The sequence below is a fragment of the Mytilus edulis genome, chromosome 1 (assembly GCF_963676685.1).
Source record: "Mytilus edulis chromosome 1, xbMytEdul2.2, whole genome shotgun sequence".
Lineage (NCBI taxonomy): Eukaryota > Metazoa > Mollusca > Bivalvia > Mytilida > Mytilidae > Mytilus > Mytilus edulis.
This window is the reverse complement of record NC_092344.1, coordinates 4,096,320-4,112,895: the sequence shown is the minus strand read 5'-3', so window position 1 is coordinate 4,112,895 and position 16,576 is coordinate 4,096,320. Positions and strand designations below refer to the sequence as shown.

The 16,576-nt window shown below is 33.1% G+C and overlaps 1 protein-coding gene across 1 annotated transcript; it reads right to left on the bottom strand.

The window, feature by feature from the left end:
• Positions 1-479: 479 nt before the first annotated feature.
• On the bottom strand, positions 480-929 carry LOC139506364 (uncharacterized). Its single transcript, XM_071295446.1, has one exon. It carries the CDS (start codon positions 927-929, stop codon positions 480-482), a length of 450 nt encoding a protein of 149 aa, XP_071151547.1.
• Between the last annotated feature and the right edge of the window lie 15,647 nt (positions 930-16,576).

The following is a 16,576-nucleotide window of genomic DNA, read 5'->3' as shown; positions in this document are numbered from 1 at the left end:
AATTCTTCGATAGAACTATGACTGTTTTCTTCTGATAAATGTACACTTGTCATTTTCATTTTGAATTTCTTTGGACATAAGCTCCGGTGATGCGAATTCTTTTCGCCACAATGAACTCATACTTTTCCTTTCTTGCAATCAATGGATTTTTGACCATGTCTCAGGCATTTAAAGCAACAGCCTTTTAATTGCGCTTTCTATCTTCAACACTCTTAAATTTTTTACATTCATCACTCCAATGTTGCTCCTGGTAATATCTACACTTATCGAAATAACTAACATTTCGTTCTGTCGAAGCGACTAAGGCTTCTGCTGAATTAATATTTCTATTTTGTGTTCCACTTCTACAATTTCCGTTTTGTTTTCCATTCTTATTCTGCCATGGCTTGTGGGAATTAAATGATACATTAAAAAACTCCCTTGTGAGTTTGAACGATCCTTTTCCGTTTCTGTTTTATCAGATTTTCTCTTGCTACAACTTAATCTTGTAATTTTTCACAAAGACTTGATATTTTCCACTTCGCCTTAGCTCCTTTTTGAATTTCTAATTGAAGCAACACATCTTCGGGTAGTTTAGATCTGATAATTGATACAAACACGTCTTGGTTCACGTCTTGTTTCAAAACTTCCAGACCTCGAATATGTCTGTTAAATATATCCATAAAATCTCTCAAACTAGAAATTATGTTCGATGGCGTTGGAAGATTTATTAATTGATTATAATGAATATCAATCACATCTTGTTTGTTTCCAAATCTTTCCTCTAATATGTTAATGGCCAAAGAATAATTATCACTAGATAAAGTTAAACCAGACACTGCACGTTTAGCGTCTCCTTGTAGCTTGCTCCAAACATAATTGAATTTCTCGATATCTGTCAACTTTGTATTTGCATGTACGGGACTTTGAAATGAATCCCAAAACTCCATCCACTTTATTTTATCACCATTAAACAAGGAAGATCTAATTTTGGTAATTTTATAGAACAGGTAGAATTTTCTTTTTCATTTATCGACTGTTTCTTAAAGATTTCATGTTATTGTTTTATTTGACTTTGCATAATATCTTTCATTATATTTCTAAGATTTTCGTGAGATATAATAATGCATTGACCTTCAATTCTAATCAAATAACAGCTCTTTAAAGTACACCTCTGAATAAAAAATGTTACAATCCAGGTAATACCTTACTGCGCATGCCCATAGGTAACATCGTATACCTCGGGCTACAATAGATTGACTTTCAATTTAGCTCTCTTTGAGTAAAGACGTTTTTTTCCAAATTATTTAAAGGTTATTCGGTTTATTATTTTAGTTAGCATGGCTAACGCCCAACTCAATGACATTCCGTTAGGGATGGCTCCACCGTCTCGAGAGAGCGGTGCACTTGATTCGGAAGACCATAGGGTCATTGGTGAAAATGTAAGTTTTACTGCAGTGGTGGTAGAAACTGATCAGGTAGTCGAGTCTTTGGGCTCTTCTAACAAGGCGAGGAGAAATATCTCTTCTCCTCAAGATGATGAAATGTCGTTAGTCGACGGGACAGAAGAAGATGTCAGACAGAGCTGGTCTGACTTGGATACCAAAAACCCTAAACGGAAACGGGACGACTCCGTACCTAGCAGAAAAGGTAAGATTAAACACAGGAAAGTTGTTAATCATTCTAGCATTTCCTCTGAAAATACTAGTAGCAGTGAGTCATCTTCTAGTAACTCTGAATCAGAGAGTTCAGAAGACAATGAAGCGTTTGACCCAGAACCTTCTTTGTCTAAAGATAAAAAAGAAAACGTACCATCTCATGTAACCAAATATATAGAGAAGTATGCTCTAAAGGGTATAAGTAAAAAGACGAGACAAGATATGTCTTTGAATTGGCCTATTCCTTCGTTTAAAGGATTAAAGGCTCTTGAAACAGATAGATTTTTTAAGAGAAATTATTTTCAAGGTAGAAAATGGAATGCTAGATTAGAGAGAAGTAAAATTAACACACAGCTACGCATTCTAGATGTTATGGGTCCTCTGTCCCGTATATGGTCTGAAGCACATAGGATTAAGAAAGATAATCAAGGTATGGACCCTTCTGATGTAATTCAGTTAACACAGAGGGCTATTGTGCTAGCAGGTAATGCTCACTATGTTTATAACACTGACAGGAGAAAAGCAATGTTAGTTAAAACAATGCCAGATAGTCTAGATTTGAGAAGAAAGGCAAGAAAGCTTTGGCAAAATCTAAGGGTCAACTTTTTGGTAATAAATTTCTAAAGTCTTTTGCTACAGACAACAAGGATAACAAAGAACTTAGAGAAATGTTGTTGTTTTCTAACAAGAAAAAACATGCTGGTAAACCTCATTTTAATAGAAAAAATGATCAGTTTTTTCAGCAGGGGCCCACAAACAACCTGCAGTCTGTGGGCGGCAGACAAGCTCTCAATCCACAAGTTTCAGGGAAGAGACCTTGGCAGGCAAACCAGTCACAGAACAGACAGGGGAACAGTTATGGTCAGCGCCAGAATCAACGCCAGAACCAGACCCAGAACCAAATCCAGACTCAACCTCAGAACAACCAAGTGTTCAAGAAACATGCAAATCGATAGAACGGGTAGGTCAAGAGAAAACTTTAAGTCATATACAAAACTATTTCCAATTACCAATGAATTGCATTATCAATCAAAATTCTATTCCTGTAGGGGGAAGAGTAAGTCTTTTCCTACAGCATTGGAACTCAATTACAAAAGATCCTTGGGTTCTCCAGTGTGTAAAAGGAATAAAATTAGATTTCTTAGCAACACCTTACCAAAATCAAATACCAAATCAAGCCTTTTTCAATCAAGAGAATCAGGATTTGATAAACAAAGAAATAACAGGACTTTTGAACAAGAAGGCCATAACACAGTCTTTCCTGACAAAGGATTCGTTCATAAGCAACATTTTTCCGGTACCAAAGAAGGGAGGGGGTCAAAGACCTGTTATAAATCTAAAAGGCCTAAATGTTTTTTTACGTTACGAACATTTCAAAATGGAGGAAATTCATTTGTTAAAAGATCTTCTTTGAAGAACGGTTGGATGGTAAAAAAAAGACCTAACCGATGCATATTTGACATTGCAAATAGCAAAAGAACACAGAAAATACCTCAGATTTTTTTGGCAGGGAAACATAATGGAATTCAGGTCCCTCCCGTTTGGGATTGCAGTAGCCCCAAGAATATTCACAAAACTAATGAAGGTACCCATGACTTTATTGAGACGTTTATGTGTACGTCTGATAGTTTACCTAGACGATATTCTAATAATGAATCAGTCAAATCAGAAAATTTTGTCAGATCTCTCAACAGTTTTGTCAATATTAAGGGGCTTAGGTTTTCTGATCAATACAAACAAGTCCGTAATGGAACCTTCACAAACAATGGAGTTTCTGGGTTATTCAGTAAACTCAAAGTTGTTGACTTTGTCTCTCCCGAAAAAGAAGGTAGAGAAAATAAAGAACAGTTCAAATTTAATGCTAAAACACAAGAAAGTGTCAGCAAGAGATTTAGCTCAGTTGATAGGTCAGTTACAGCAACCAATCAAGCTGTCCTTCCAGATCCTCTGCATTATCGCAGTTTACAAATATTGAAAACAAAACCCTGCATTTGGGGGGCCATTACGATCACCAAATCCAGTTAAACGAGGAAATTCAGAACGAGTTGCATTGGTGGGTAACCAAGCTGGGGTCTTGGAACGGGAAAGCGTTACTAAGACCAGAACCCCATTTAACCATTCAGTCGGATGCAAGTCTGTCGGGATGGGGAGTAACATGTCAACAGATAAGTATAGGTGGGCTTTGGATAGACGAGGAAAAATTCCTCCATATAAATCAACTCGAACTAAAAGCAGCAATGTTCGCAGTACAATTTTATGCCAAAAATCTACAAAACAAGCATATTCTTATACAAATGGACAACACAACAGCAATTGTATATGTAAAAAAAATGGGGGGAACGATGTCAAAAAGACTAAATTCCCTAACAAATCAGTTTTGGGATTGGTGTCTTCAAAGGCAATTAACAATCACTGCGGACTACATCCCAGGAAAAAGCAATGTTATAGCAGACTGGGAAAGCAGGCATTATGCGGATTTCAGCAATTGGCGGTTAAGTCCGATACTTTTCAAAAGTCTCATGAAACGCATAGGCCCTTGCAATGTAAATCTGTTTGCAGACAGGTCAAATACTCACCTGAATCAATATTTCAGCTGGAAGCCAGATCCCCAAGCGAAAGCGGTAGATGCCCTTCTCCAATCCTGGAGAGGGATAAAGGGTTATGCTTTTCCCCCGTTCTGTCTAATAAGTACGTGTCTGGCGAAAGTTCGGGAGGAAAACAGTCAGATAATTCTGATAACTCTAGTTTGGCAATCCCAGGCTTGGTACCCTCTGTTACTTCAAATGTCAGTAGATTATCCAGTGTTACTTCCCATGAGTCACAACACTGTATTGTCTCCCATGAAAGAGCCACACTCACTGATTCTGAACTAAACATTAAAGCAGAGTGGACGGTCTCCGGAGATCATTTAACGCAATTGGAATTTCAGAGGAAACTAAAGAATTACTCCTTGGATCTTGGAAATCGGGAACAAGATCTTCTTACGACAGTGCCTGGAATAAGTGGTCTAGCTGGTGTAACTCACGGGAAATTGATCCCTTTTCAGCACCTTTGGCCGCTATCTTATATTTTTTGACTTGGATGTATAAAGAGGGGTATCAATACAGAACTTTAAATGTTCACCGTTCGGCCATATCTTCAGTCCTGCCATATATCGATGGTGTCCCAATTGGTCAATAACCTATAGTAAAACAATTAATGAAAGGTGTTCTACAAAATAACCCACCTTTACCAAAATACTAAAATTTTCATGGGATTTGGATATTGTTCTTAAATATTTATCCGCTTTACCAATAAACAAAAAACTTGATTTTTCAGTTTTAGGTAAACATTATCAATTTTATTGGCTTGGCAGCGCCTAAAAGGATATCTGAAATTTCAAGGTTAGACAGAAGATTCATGTCCAGAAACAAAAGTAGTATAATTTTTCATTTACCGGGTCTGTTTAAAACACAAAAAGATTGCAATAACAGATCAGTGAAATACTGCAAATTTTCAAAGAAAAATTATGTGTTATTTCTTGTATACATGAATATGAATTGAAAACGGAACATTTAAGGCCTGTTAGTAAACATGAACCTGATCCTTTATTAAGGTCAACTAAGAAACCTTTTAAAGGTCTATCTTCACAGACAGTTGTAAATTGGATTAAATGGGTTATGAAGGAGGCAGGAATCGACATCTCATTGTTTCAAGCACATTCTTGTCGCATGGTCTCAACTAGCAAGGCAGCGATGAGTGGCATCAGTATGGATGATATTATGTCCATGGCAGATTGGTCCAACACTAGACTAGGACTAATGAAAAAGCGGGTTTTGCAGATAAAGTTTTAGAAATGGTAAGCTTGCATTAAACGTGCATTATTATATCTCACGAAAATCTTAGAAATATAATTTCAGATTTTATGAGGCCGCAAAGCGCCCGAAATGAAATATTGATTATATGATAAGATTAGAGTGAGATATAATAATGCATTTCCCACCCATCCCACCCAAATGCATTATTATAGAGAAATTAAATACATTGCAAATAGATGTGGTATGATAACAATAAGACGACTCTTGATCTAAGTATTTCTAAACAGTATTCAATAAAATATGAAATATTACACAGAATGTTTATTCTCGAATGCAAACTGGAAATATACATCTATATCATTAAATTTTTCAGAAAGGATAGAGTTGGATGAACATGTATATGACTGGTATTCCAAACAATAATTGCAGTTTTGCAGCAGTGTGGCGGAATATGATGACTTTAGATGCTGGATTTTGCTTTTTGCTTAGTGAACTGATAATTAGTATTTTGGGTGTCAATTTGTTTATTCATTATCCAGATGCATAGAAATATGTCTATGGTGAACTATATCCAATGTTTACTGAATCGGTTACTTTCGTATCAGATCTTTTGAACAAGAACATGATATTTTATTGGTACAGATATTGGTTTTGTTGTTTTATATCAAACATAATTGTTTGAGGTTGAAGGTTTGGCTTCATTGAAAGTCAATCTATTGTAGCCCGAAGTATACGATGTTACCTATGGGCATGCGAAGTAAGGTATTAACTGGATTGTAACATTTTTTATTCAGGGGTGTACTTTAAAGAGCTGTTATTTGATTAGAATTGAAGGTCAATGCATTATTATATCTCGCTCTAATCTTATCATACAATCAATATTTCATTTCGGGCGCTTTGCGCCCTAATAAAATCTGAAATTTCCCTATGTAACTCTACAATTTGGCTAGAGAATTCGTTTTCTTTAACTTCTATGCTTTCCTTTTTAATAAAGTCAACTAACCTTTCTTTAAATTGTATCAGATCCAAGTAACAATCCATCACACTTGAACACAGCTCACATTCTTCACCCACCAATATCATCTATGACTTCCCCTTCATCTTCCAAAGCACTAGCAAGTTTCCCACTTTGAATTTCTAATTTTTCGGAATACATCTTCAGCTTGTCCGCACATTTCGTTGCCTCCAACACAAAACGTTGTTCGTCGAGTTTATCTACCTCCGAGGATAATATGTGCTTCCCGTTCAGTATTTCTGTCTGAATACTGTACCTTTTTCGCACACCTTTGGGGAAACGCACATTTGACACGTTGAATTTCCTGAATTAAGATCCAATTTCGGTATAGACTTAATTCCCGGGTTCCGGCACCATTTAATGTTGTGAAGTATTCGTTACACTAACATTAGAATAAAACACAAACTGAAGTGAATAATATATCCTTTAATAATCCATTTGTATCATGTTACAGCATTTTATTATTTGTTAACATCTCCTTAATATTATCAATGTTCTTGTAAAATATATCTCCGTTATCTCCGATGCACGATTTTATAATGAGTTAATAACAAAGAAAACATACAATTACAGGAGTCATTAAACAATTAACGGAGTTCAATTACATTATATTCAAACGGAGTTACAGGTAAAGTCAGAGGAGTTGAAGATTCCTAACAGTGTCACAGATGACAACTGTCGTACCCACAATCTGGACCTTTTCCCGTCGGTTTTGATCTATCACCGGATCTGTAATTTCGCACGAGCAGCACAGAGGGTGATATATTTGGACTTCTAACCCTCCAGGAGCACCCATGTTAACCACCGATTTTTAGGTGGGGCTCGTGTTGTCTAGTTTTTTTTCTAATTATACTATGTTATGTTTATGGACTTGTTCGTCTTTCCTTAGATCATTTTAGCCATGGCGATGGGTTTTTTTTTATAATTGATAACTGATAATTATAGAATTGAAAAGATAATTGGATATCGCTTGATGTCAATTCAATCAACTATACTCAAATACAATTATAAATGACCCGGTTGCTCTCATGAGTATTTATACTTTTTTCTCAACATATACTTCTTACAGGAAAAATTGTCTTTATCCTAGAGAGATATTTTTGATTTCGCAGTCTCCACTTCATATGTATATATATAGAACGGTTTTAGATATTGCAAATATTGTGTCAGGAACTCAGACTATAATTTAATCAACAAACACGTTGAATGTTTGAGTACGATACTTTAATCAATAAACATGAGGAATGTTTGAGTACGATTCTTTAATCAACAAACACATGTAATGTTTGAGTACGATTCGAATTTATGATGGAATCAGTTTGACAAACATACATGACAAGTTGTTCTGTACATTATTGAAGAATCAGTCCCCCTAATTGCCAAGTGTTAATGAAAGGGTTTGCGATCTTAAACCCCAGGTTTATATTTTGTAATTTGATGAACTGAAAAGTTGTACTTTCCATAACGCACATAAAGGCAGATTTCTATTCTATCATATGCTAACTTTACAGGTATAATATAAAGCCATTATGTCATTAATTATGGACTACATTTTCATCCTGATACGAAAGCTGCAGTTATTAAAGTTTATCACGAATTTTGTCTTTTAATAAACGGAAACGCTTAATATCTGTAACTGTAATTACCAGTGACATTTTCTTCTAACCAGGCATCATCAACCTCAACTATTGTAAAATTACCACATCAAACGATAGAAGAACTGGACAATTAAAGATTGACAAAAATAGACAAAAAAGTAGTTACATAAATAAAGGTCATAATAATCAAGCCAGCACAATAAAATATCTTATAATAAGGATATGGGACGGATGAATACAAGAAGAAATCCTGATGTTACAGTATATGTTAATCATATTTTGCAGGTAAACAAGTTATATTGCTGCTCTTTATGTGCAAAGATTCAGAAATGCCTATGTCACAGAAGGACTTAACAGATAGATGCAGACCACACGTATAGGGTCAGATATAAACAAGGTCTTTGTTAATTACTATTAAAGACTTCAACTGTTCTATAAACTCATATTAGTCAGACATAACATATGTAACTGGTCAGGTCATCCTACAACTACATCCGCGTGTTGTCCGACAATGCAATCTTGTAAAAGCTACAAGTGGGTTGATGTTGATCTGCCCTATGTGTATATGTATTCGACACGAAAAGTGAAATCCCCCAAAACACTGATCTCTGAGGAAATTTCTAAACGGAAATTCCCTAATGAAATGACAAAATCAAAAGCTGAAACGAATTGATAACAAAACAAACAGTGAACATCTTACAATTGACAAAGGTTAATACAGAGATAGATAAAGGCAACAGTAGTATACCGCTTTTCAAAAGTCATAGAACCTATTTTTATTTATTTGTTATCATAACATCATTACCATGTCACCTATAAACATACGTACTAAATATAGAAAAAGACCTCCCAATAATATAACGTCCAACAAATCTTTGATAGAACTTTAATTTGTGGAAAGAAACTTAAATCAAAATAAATAATGGAAGCTCCGACGTCTAAGCTGTATACTATGCACGTCGATATAGATTCCATCCGTGCTGCAAAAATAAATTGAATACATTAAAAAAAAAAACAACGTAGTTTTAATAAAAAAAATACGAATTTTGCAGATTTCCCGTGCAAAGCTTGAGAATGACTAAATGTTATACAAAAAATTGGAGCCACCTCAATTCGATTCATGTCGTGTGGGGCCCGTATACTCTTGGGTTTACATAAAACGTAGTAATATAATTTGTTTTGGTTTTTTATTTTCGCACCGATATTTAACATGAAAAAGTATTTTAGAATTTATTTGTAGGGATTTTTTTTCAATTATGTCATATTATCTATTTTAAATTTATTGCAGACAGGCAAATTTATTTCCATAAGATAATCTCTTTTCTCAGCTTCGGTGTATTAATTTCAATACTTCCCAGAAGTTAATAAAACACATTGTGAATTATTTTTGTTTTCTTTTTTTCTATTTTTATTGAACACTGCCATTTATTTAGTGTATACGATACAGTTACATCGGAGGTAATGACGTTGCTAACGTAAAATGTTATTTCGCAACGTCAAACTGTGACATATCGGGACATTTATATCATTCAAACTGATTAAACTTTTAAACGAGTTCAGGGACCCCTCTTTTTTAAAATGACATTAGGTTTGATTACGTATGAAGATTATTTCATGAAAAAGTATGCATTTTTTTCAAATTTGATAAATATACAGCAAAAAAATACTTTTAATTTTTTCTACATTCATTAACATTTGACAAATTCTAGTTATTTCTAAACAAAAATTTCATGAATTTATAGCATACTTAGGTAAAAGAGAAATTATCTATAATATAACAAAAAACAGCTTGTGTTTGTCTTTAAAAAAAAAAGTTATGCATTTCTGTCGGAAGGAAAAATACATCCCCAGTCTGAATTTTGAGCATATATCTGAAATTTCGACCTCAATTTACTAAAAAAATAGCACATGAAGATATTTTTTTTTAATCGCATATTTGATTTAAGCAGGTAAAAAATAGTATATTTGCAAATTTTCATCAAAATTTTATATGGGATCAAAACTGTATAGTATGCCCTTAAGTAGAGCTATTTATAAAAAAAAACCAGGCCGAACTCTAGTATAATGATGATTCAGGATACAAAAACCGCAGCGATTTTTTAATTTTAACTACTAATAAAACTGGAAAATATGAAATTAGTTTAGAGAACGTATCTATGCATTATCGTTCAATCAGATACAACCTAATTATTTTGACTTTGGGTGAATTTATATAAAACAAACCCACAAAAAAAACCCGAATTCATCATCTTCTTTTCACCAAATACCGCTTGGTGGTAAAACAATTATAAATCAAATTTATCCTCTTTCATCGAACAATTCCAACATGAAAAATATGAAGAAAAAATATCAACATTCCTTGAAACATAGGTAGATCATTACGAATTTGATTAGTTGGATAACAGTATCCTTTCAAAAACATAACTTCCTCCAGCATTATTACGATTTATATATTGACATATTTCTAGGACGAAGACGTTTATGCACCATAAATCCTGAATGAGTTATGTATGTAGAAGTATAGATGCTCTAAGAAATAATAAAAAAAAACAATATTTAAAACAGCAGCGGAAGACTTTGGTCTTATTTTTAATTACTAAACAATCTACAAGGTTCTATAGCTGCTTAATCTATTAAATCTTTCCATTTCTACTCTTGTATTACATACAACAATATTTCGCGTAGTCGGGTTGTAAAATATCTATAAGCGTGGGGGCACATTTTATTTATTAGCTTGAGTGCATGTCGGCTTTTAAGTTCTAAAGACGTAGAGCTTCTTTATGGACATGTAAGATAAAATTCATCTATAACATTATGTATGTACATATGTATAAACCTTTTTTGTTTAATATCTGATTTGTCTTAGAGGAAGATAGTTCTTATTATGCATTAGCTACAATTTTTTTTTTTATTATATGACAAGTCTGTGGCTCCTTTTAAAAAACGTCTTACGACTAAATATGATCATAAGTAACATTGAAATGTTGATGAAGTTCTAGTATTTTTCTCATAACAGTTTTTGTGAACTGAATCGTTGAATACTTGACAACTTCACAAATGAAATTATTCATCAGATAATCTTGGTTAATACATGACCGACCAAACAATTCAAGTATAATTGGTCTGAAATTACTACAAATTGTCGACATTCCTATGTGAACGAATTGTGCACCTCTCCTTACCGACCTCTGCATATGAGTCAGAGTAAAAAGACCAATGAAGCCAGGTCATTTAACTTAAGATACACTGATGATTATCATGGTAGCATACGCTATAAATTTCTTATTTCGGAATAACATACGGCTTTTTTTGTAAATTGTGAACCAAAAGTTAAATAAAGGAAACAGTGGTATACCACTGTTCGAAAATCATAAATCGATTGAGTGAAAATAACTACCTTTTTCATGACTTGGTACAGGACATTTTAAAAACAATTGTTGGGTTGAACCTACTTTTGCGGCTAGCCAAACCTCGCGCTTTTATGGCAATGTTAAATATAACGCTAAAATTACAACATGACTACAGTACAAATAAACACAAGAGCTTTCAGCACAGAGAAATACACAAATAACATTACAATAAATAAAGGCAACAGAAGTATACCGCTGTTCGAAATTCATAAATCGGTTGAGAAAAAAACACAAATCCGGGTTACAAACTTAAACTGAGGGAAACACATCAAATATAAGAGAACTACGACACCACGGAAACACAACATTAAAATGTAACACACACAGAAACGGATTATAGTATAACAATGGCCATTTTCCTGACTTGGTACAGGACGTTTTAAGAAACAAATGGTGGGTTGAACCTGGTTTTGTGGAATGCCAATGAAATTTACAAAACTAATTAATATCAAATTGTGATAGTAATTAGATAATTAATTGTATTATCTAGCTTTGTCGGTGTTTCTTCTGAATTAAACTGTAAAACAAATATATCGTATACATTTAGTTGATTCAAACTACAATCGAACAAATGAACTGGGTGATTAATTATCTTTCCCATAACACACGAATACAACAGAACAAAATAAGATTTACAACTACAAACGATAAGACATTTGACAAAATCCGATGAGAATAACAAATATAACATTAAAACTAAATACAAGAATTTTGGATAGAAAAATACCGTGACACGTCTTATAGCAACCCGAATCCACACTCAGCAAAACAGTCACCATCGGGAATAAGTCACGTTCGGTAATTAAAAGATCAGACGACGAAATGACAAACCACAATCTAACACGTGGTAAAAATGTCCTTAATTATTTGGACAAAGACACATCGTATGGATCAACCAATTTGTGATGGTGTCAGTAAAATTTACAGAGTGTTATTTTTTATCTGTCATCCTCATAACTTTTTGGGAGCAGTTTCTGCGTTAGGAGCACACTCCTCTATATTAAGTCCGTATAGTGTGAACATGCACGAGCATAACGTATCAAATGAGATATTTCAACACCATACGACGGAGTAGAGGGTATGGTACTGCTGAGAAATGGGAAATTGATATTTCGGAAGTTGAAACCATCCCGTTCGTCATATATTTCAGTGTGAAGTCGTCCATCTGTGTCAATATTGAGGAAAAGATCAAGATAGGAAGCAGTCCTTCTATCATTTGTATCCTTAATTTCAAGTTCACTGGGATATATGATACTTATCCGAGGGCAAATAAATATATATATATATATAGTATAAAAAAATGAACATTTTTACGTAATACGATCTGGCGAATTTAAAAAAAATTGTTTCAGATAAACTTATAAATGTGACTTTGTTTCAGCAACGGAATATAATGAATCCCTTGAGTATAATTATATCAATCTATTTTACAAAAAGGTTAACAAAACTCATGATACAAAAGTGCCTTTGGTATCTTCCGCCTGACGTTAGCAATACGTTCACATAAGAATGTAGTAAAGCTATGACATTTGTCTTTATAGAAAATTATTAATTAACCACTTAACCTTTTCATACCGGTATTCATGCGTTAATCTTTCCTTTATTGCAGCAATGTGATTAATTCTTTGTATAATTGTCCTTAATATTATCAATACGATTTTACTATCATTTTAATTGGAATAATTAATCCTCTGTATAATACTGGTAACACTATGAACACGACTGTAATGTCAGTTTACGTCAACACAATATGTTCTGTATAATATTCATTAAAACAAATATTTTACTCTTATTAATTCTCAGCCCTGAATTTAATAAGATCTGTATAAATGAATAAAGAAATTGTAATGCAGAAAACCAACATATCAAATAAACCTTTTAAAGTAAGTTTTAATATTTGTGTTTGGTGGTACATATATATATATATATATATATATATATATATATATATATATATATATATATATATATATATATATATATATATATATATATATATATATATATATATATATATATTGAAACAATACAAAACGTTTTGAAGGATCCATTGTATATGCCAGTTATACTCATTGGTACTGCAAACACCAAAACGTCAACATATTTAGTCACCATGACTCCTACTCAGACTCATCATGCATTGTGCATTCCAAATTTCTGTATCATTCCATTGGCGTTCTCTTTGATTTCAAATGAACAGTTTTAATTCTGCCAGGTTGTTAGTCTGTCTTGGAGTGAAAGGAAAGTATTGTTATCTCTGGTTCCTGTAGTTTTTGAATCATTACTCAGCTCCTACTACAGACAATTATAGATATCTTTTTCATCGGTGATCAAAAGAGATAGATTTCATAGTTTTGATCATATTTTTTTTCACTTGAGAGATCTACTGTAAATTCTGAAATTATTGCGGTTTTTTTTTTATTGCGCATTATCGGGGTTTTTATTATTGCGCATAATGCGACTAGGAGAGAATCGCAATAATAACTCGCATTTTAATACATGATACAAATGTCTATTTGCACATCTTCTTGAAATTTCAATAGTTAATCTTTCGTTTTTATTCATTCTTAAAAAATTGCAATAATAAATGCACGCAATAATTTCTGAATTTACAGTATATTCTAATTTTCATTTTGCTTCGAATGTACTCGAGCGTAACGAACGACCTTTAATGTACATTTAAAACCAGGAAAGGCCCAAACTATTGCATTAATATCTTCTTCATGTTGATCGATACTCAAAGGTTTGTTCACTGCTAGAGTAATAGTCCTTACAAGGTAACATTTGCCCTTTCCAAATAACAAAAATAAATGGGAATTGATTTCAGATAGTTGAAGTTTTCATACGTCATTGAAACAATGAATTAATTAATTTCTCGTTCTATTTTGAAAGAAAGTGCAATTTCAAGCCACTGTTCATTTGTTATCTCCCACTTCACGGTCATATTGATGATTAATATTCCATAAATAATTAGGTGTCATGTTGGTGACGGTAGCAACTGCGATCATTTCCTGATGCATTTGACACATCTGAAAGTCGTTGGTGTTTTAACTTTGAAGAAATAACGTTGACTTCTGGCGGTTCATTGTTTTGTAGTAGTGTATAGCTTGATATTTGGTTCCTTAATTTCCATTTACTACTTACATTTGTCTTATAATTGCAATACAACTAGTACATCTTGTGAAGCTTGTATTTCCTTAACTTTTTTCTCTTCTCCCTTCGTCAGATACAACAAACATTTTGCACGTTAATACTGTTCTTATTTAACGTAATAAGAGTAAAACATTCATTCATTATAAAAACAAAATTAGAAATAAGGCTGAATTTAACATCTTAAATAAAAAACAAAACAACATTGCATGACATATTTGGCATACAAATATTTCTGTTTTATTCTTTTCAGATAATTCACTCTATTTGGATGAAAACAACATGCAATAATGTTCAGATGCACCGTAACATAGATATACTTTGTGAATATTTGGATTATTTCTGAGTGGATGAGCCTTATATATTTCAAAGCTAGGAAAATACAAGTACCAAGGGAACAATGACCAAAAAAAAAAGAAACTTTGACATAAAGCTGTCGAGAAAGATTTTACAGAAAACCAAGGATTCATCAAAGCTACTCCACTTATAAAGCTACGTAAACTCTTTTAGAAAGAAGATTAACAGTTCCACAATTGAAACCATGCGTATTGCTTTTATTAAATTTTATAAAGTTTAATAGATGTTTCTGGTCTCACCTGTTTATAAATCATTAGTGAATTATCTAATTCTACGATTAGATATAATCTGAATGCCTAAAAAAACACCGACCGCTTTCATTACAAAGGATAAATATTACAATAGAAAAGACAGAATATTTCAATCATGAAAAGGCATTAGAAAAACAAATATTCGTAAAGGTTTGGCGGAACCCAGTGTCTCGCCTACTTTTACTGTTAGTCGCAGACTCAACACAAATATGAAAAAACATTATTAATAATTTTCCTCTAGATATTATCCTTTTGATTGTAAGAAACTTCTGCCCAAGTTGGGTAAAAATCCTGGATGGTTTATGAAATAATAAATGTTTTAAACACTAAAACTGCAGACTATATGTAATGTTAAATGGAAGAACAAGCATATTTGTTGACGCCATCGCCGTGGCCAACAACGACGACAAAATATAGGATCGTCATGTCTCGCTTTTCCGACAAAAGTCGCAAGTCGACAAAAAATAATTCAAAAGCAAATCACATTCTATTTAAAACCGAGGATGATTTACATGCAATTGGAAGATGAGCGGTTCCTAGCTGCTTCAGTTTTATCACTTTTTATGCTGCTAATGATACTTTTAGACTTTAACTCGAAAATGTTTTCAGGAATTTTCATGAAGTCTCCCTTTTGATCTTAAATAAAATCCATGTTGTTTTCGAGTTAAGTGTTAACCAAAATATTCACATATAGTCATTCACTCATTTACCCTAGAATGCCTAAAATTATTTCCCTTTGAACTTTAAATTTATGTTTAGACTCCCGTTTGTTTTTCTTCTCATATGTTGTTCCAGAGACTTGTACAGGTCTTATCATACTGAAATAAGACAATTTATACATGTATTGGGCAATAACTGTCTTATGTCTGGACTATTCGGTTCTTTTACAACCTTCATTCCGCGGAGCATTTTATTATATTTTGCGTTCACTTATTGAAAATATAATAATTAACATGTTAATAACGACAACATGGTCGTTACCTGTGGCTACAGGTTTACTTAGTAAATACAGCTGTTTCACAAACCACGTCTCTTCATATATAGTTTGATTACGTACGGTTTCCTATATATGATCTCTACGTATCTTCTCATAGAGATATAACTTAAGAATGTTACCACCTGTATAAATTAACATTTATTAGCGGCCGCCTTGACTACTGAGTTAGACACAAGATTAAAGTAGGGGTAGTCCGTTATTTAAGTATGAGTTAACACTCTTAGAAGTTAGGAACATATACGTGTTGATAATGTGCATCACAACAATATAGTTTGACCTTTGAAAAAAAATAGTTGTGCAAATAAGCTGTCCATTCCAGGATTTATATTTAAAATTATATAATAAAAGTGATACAGTTTTAGCC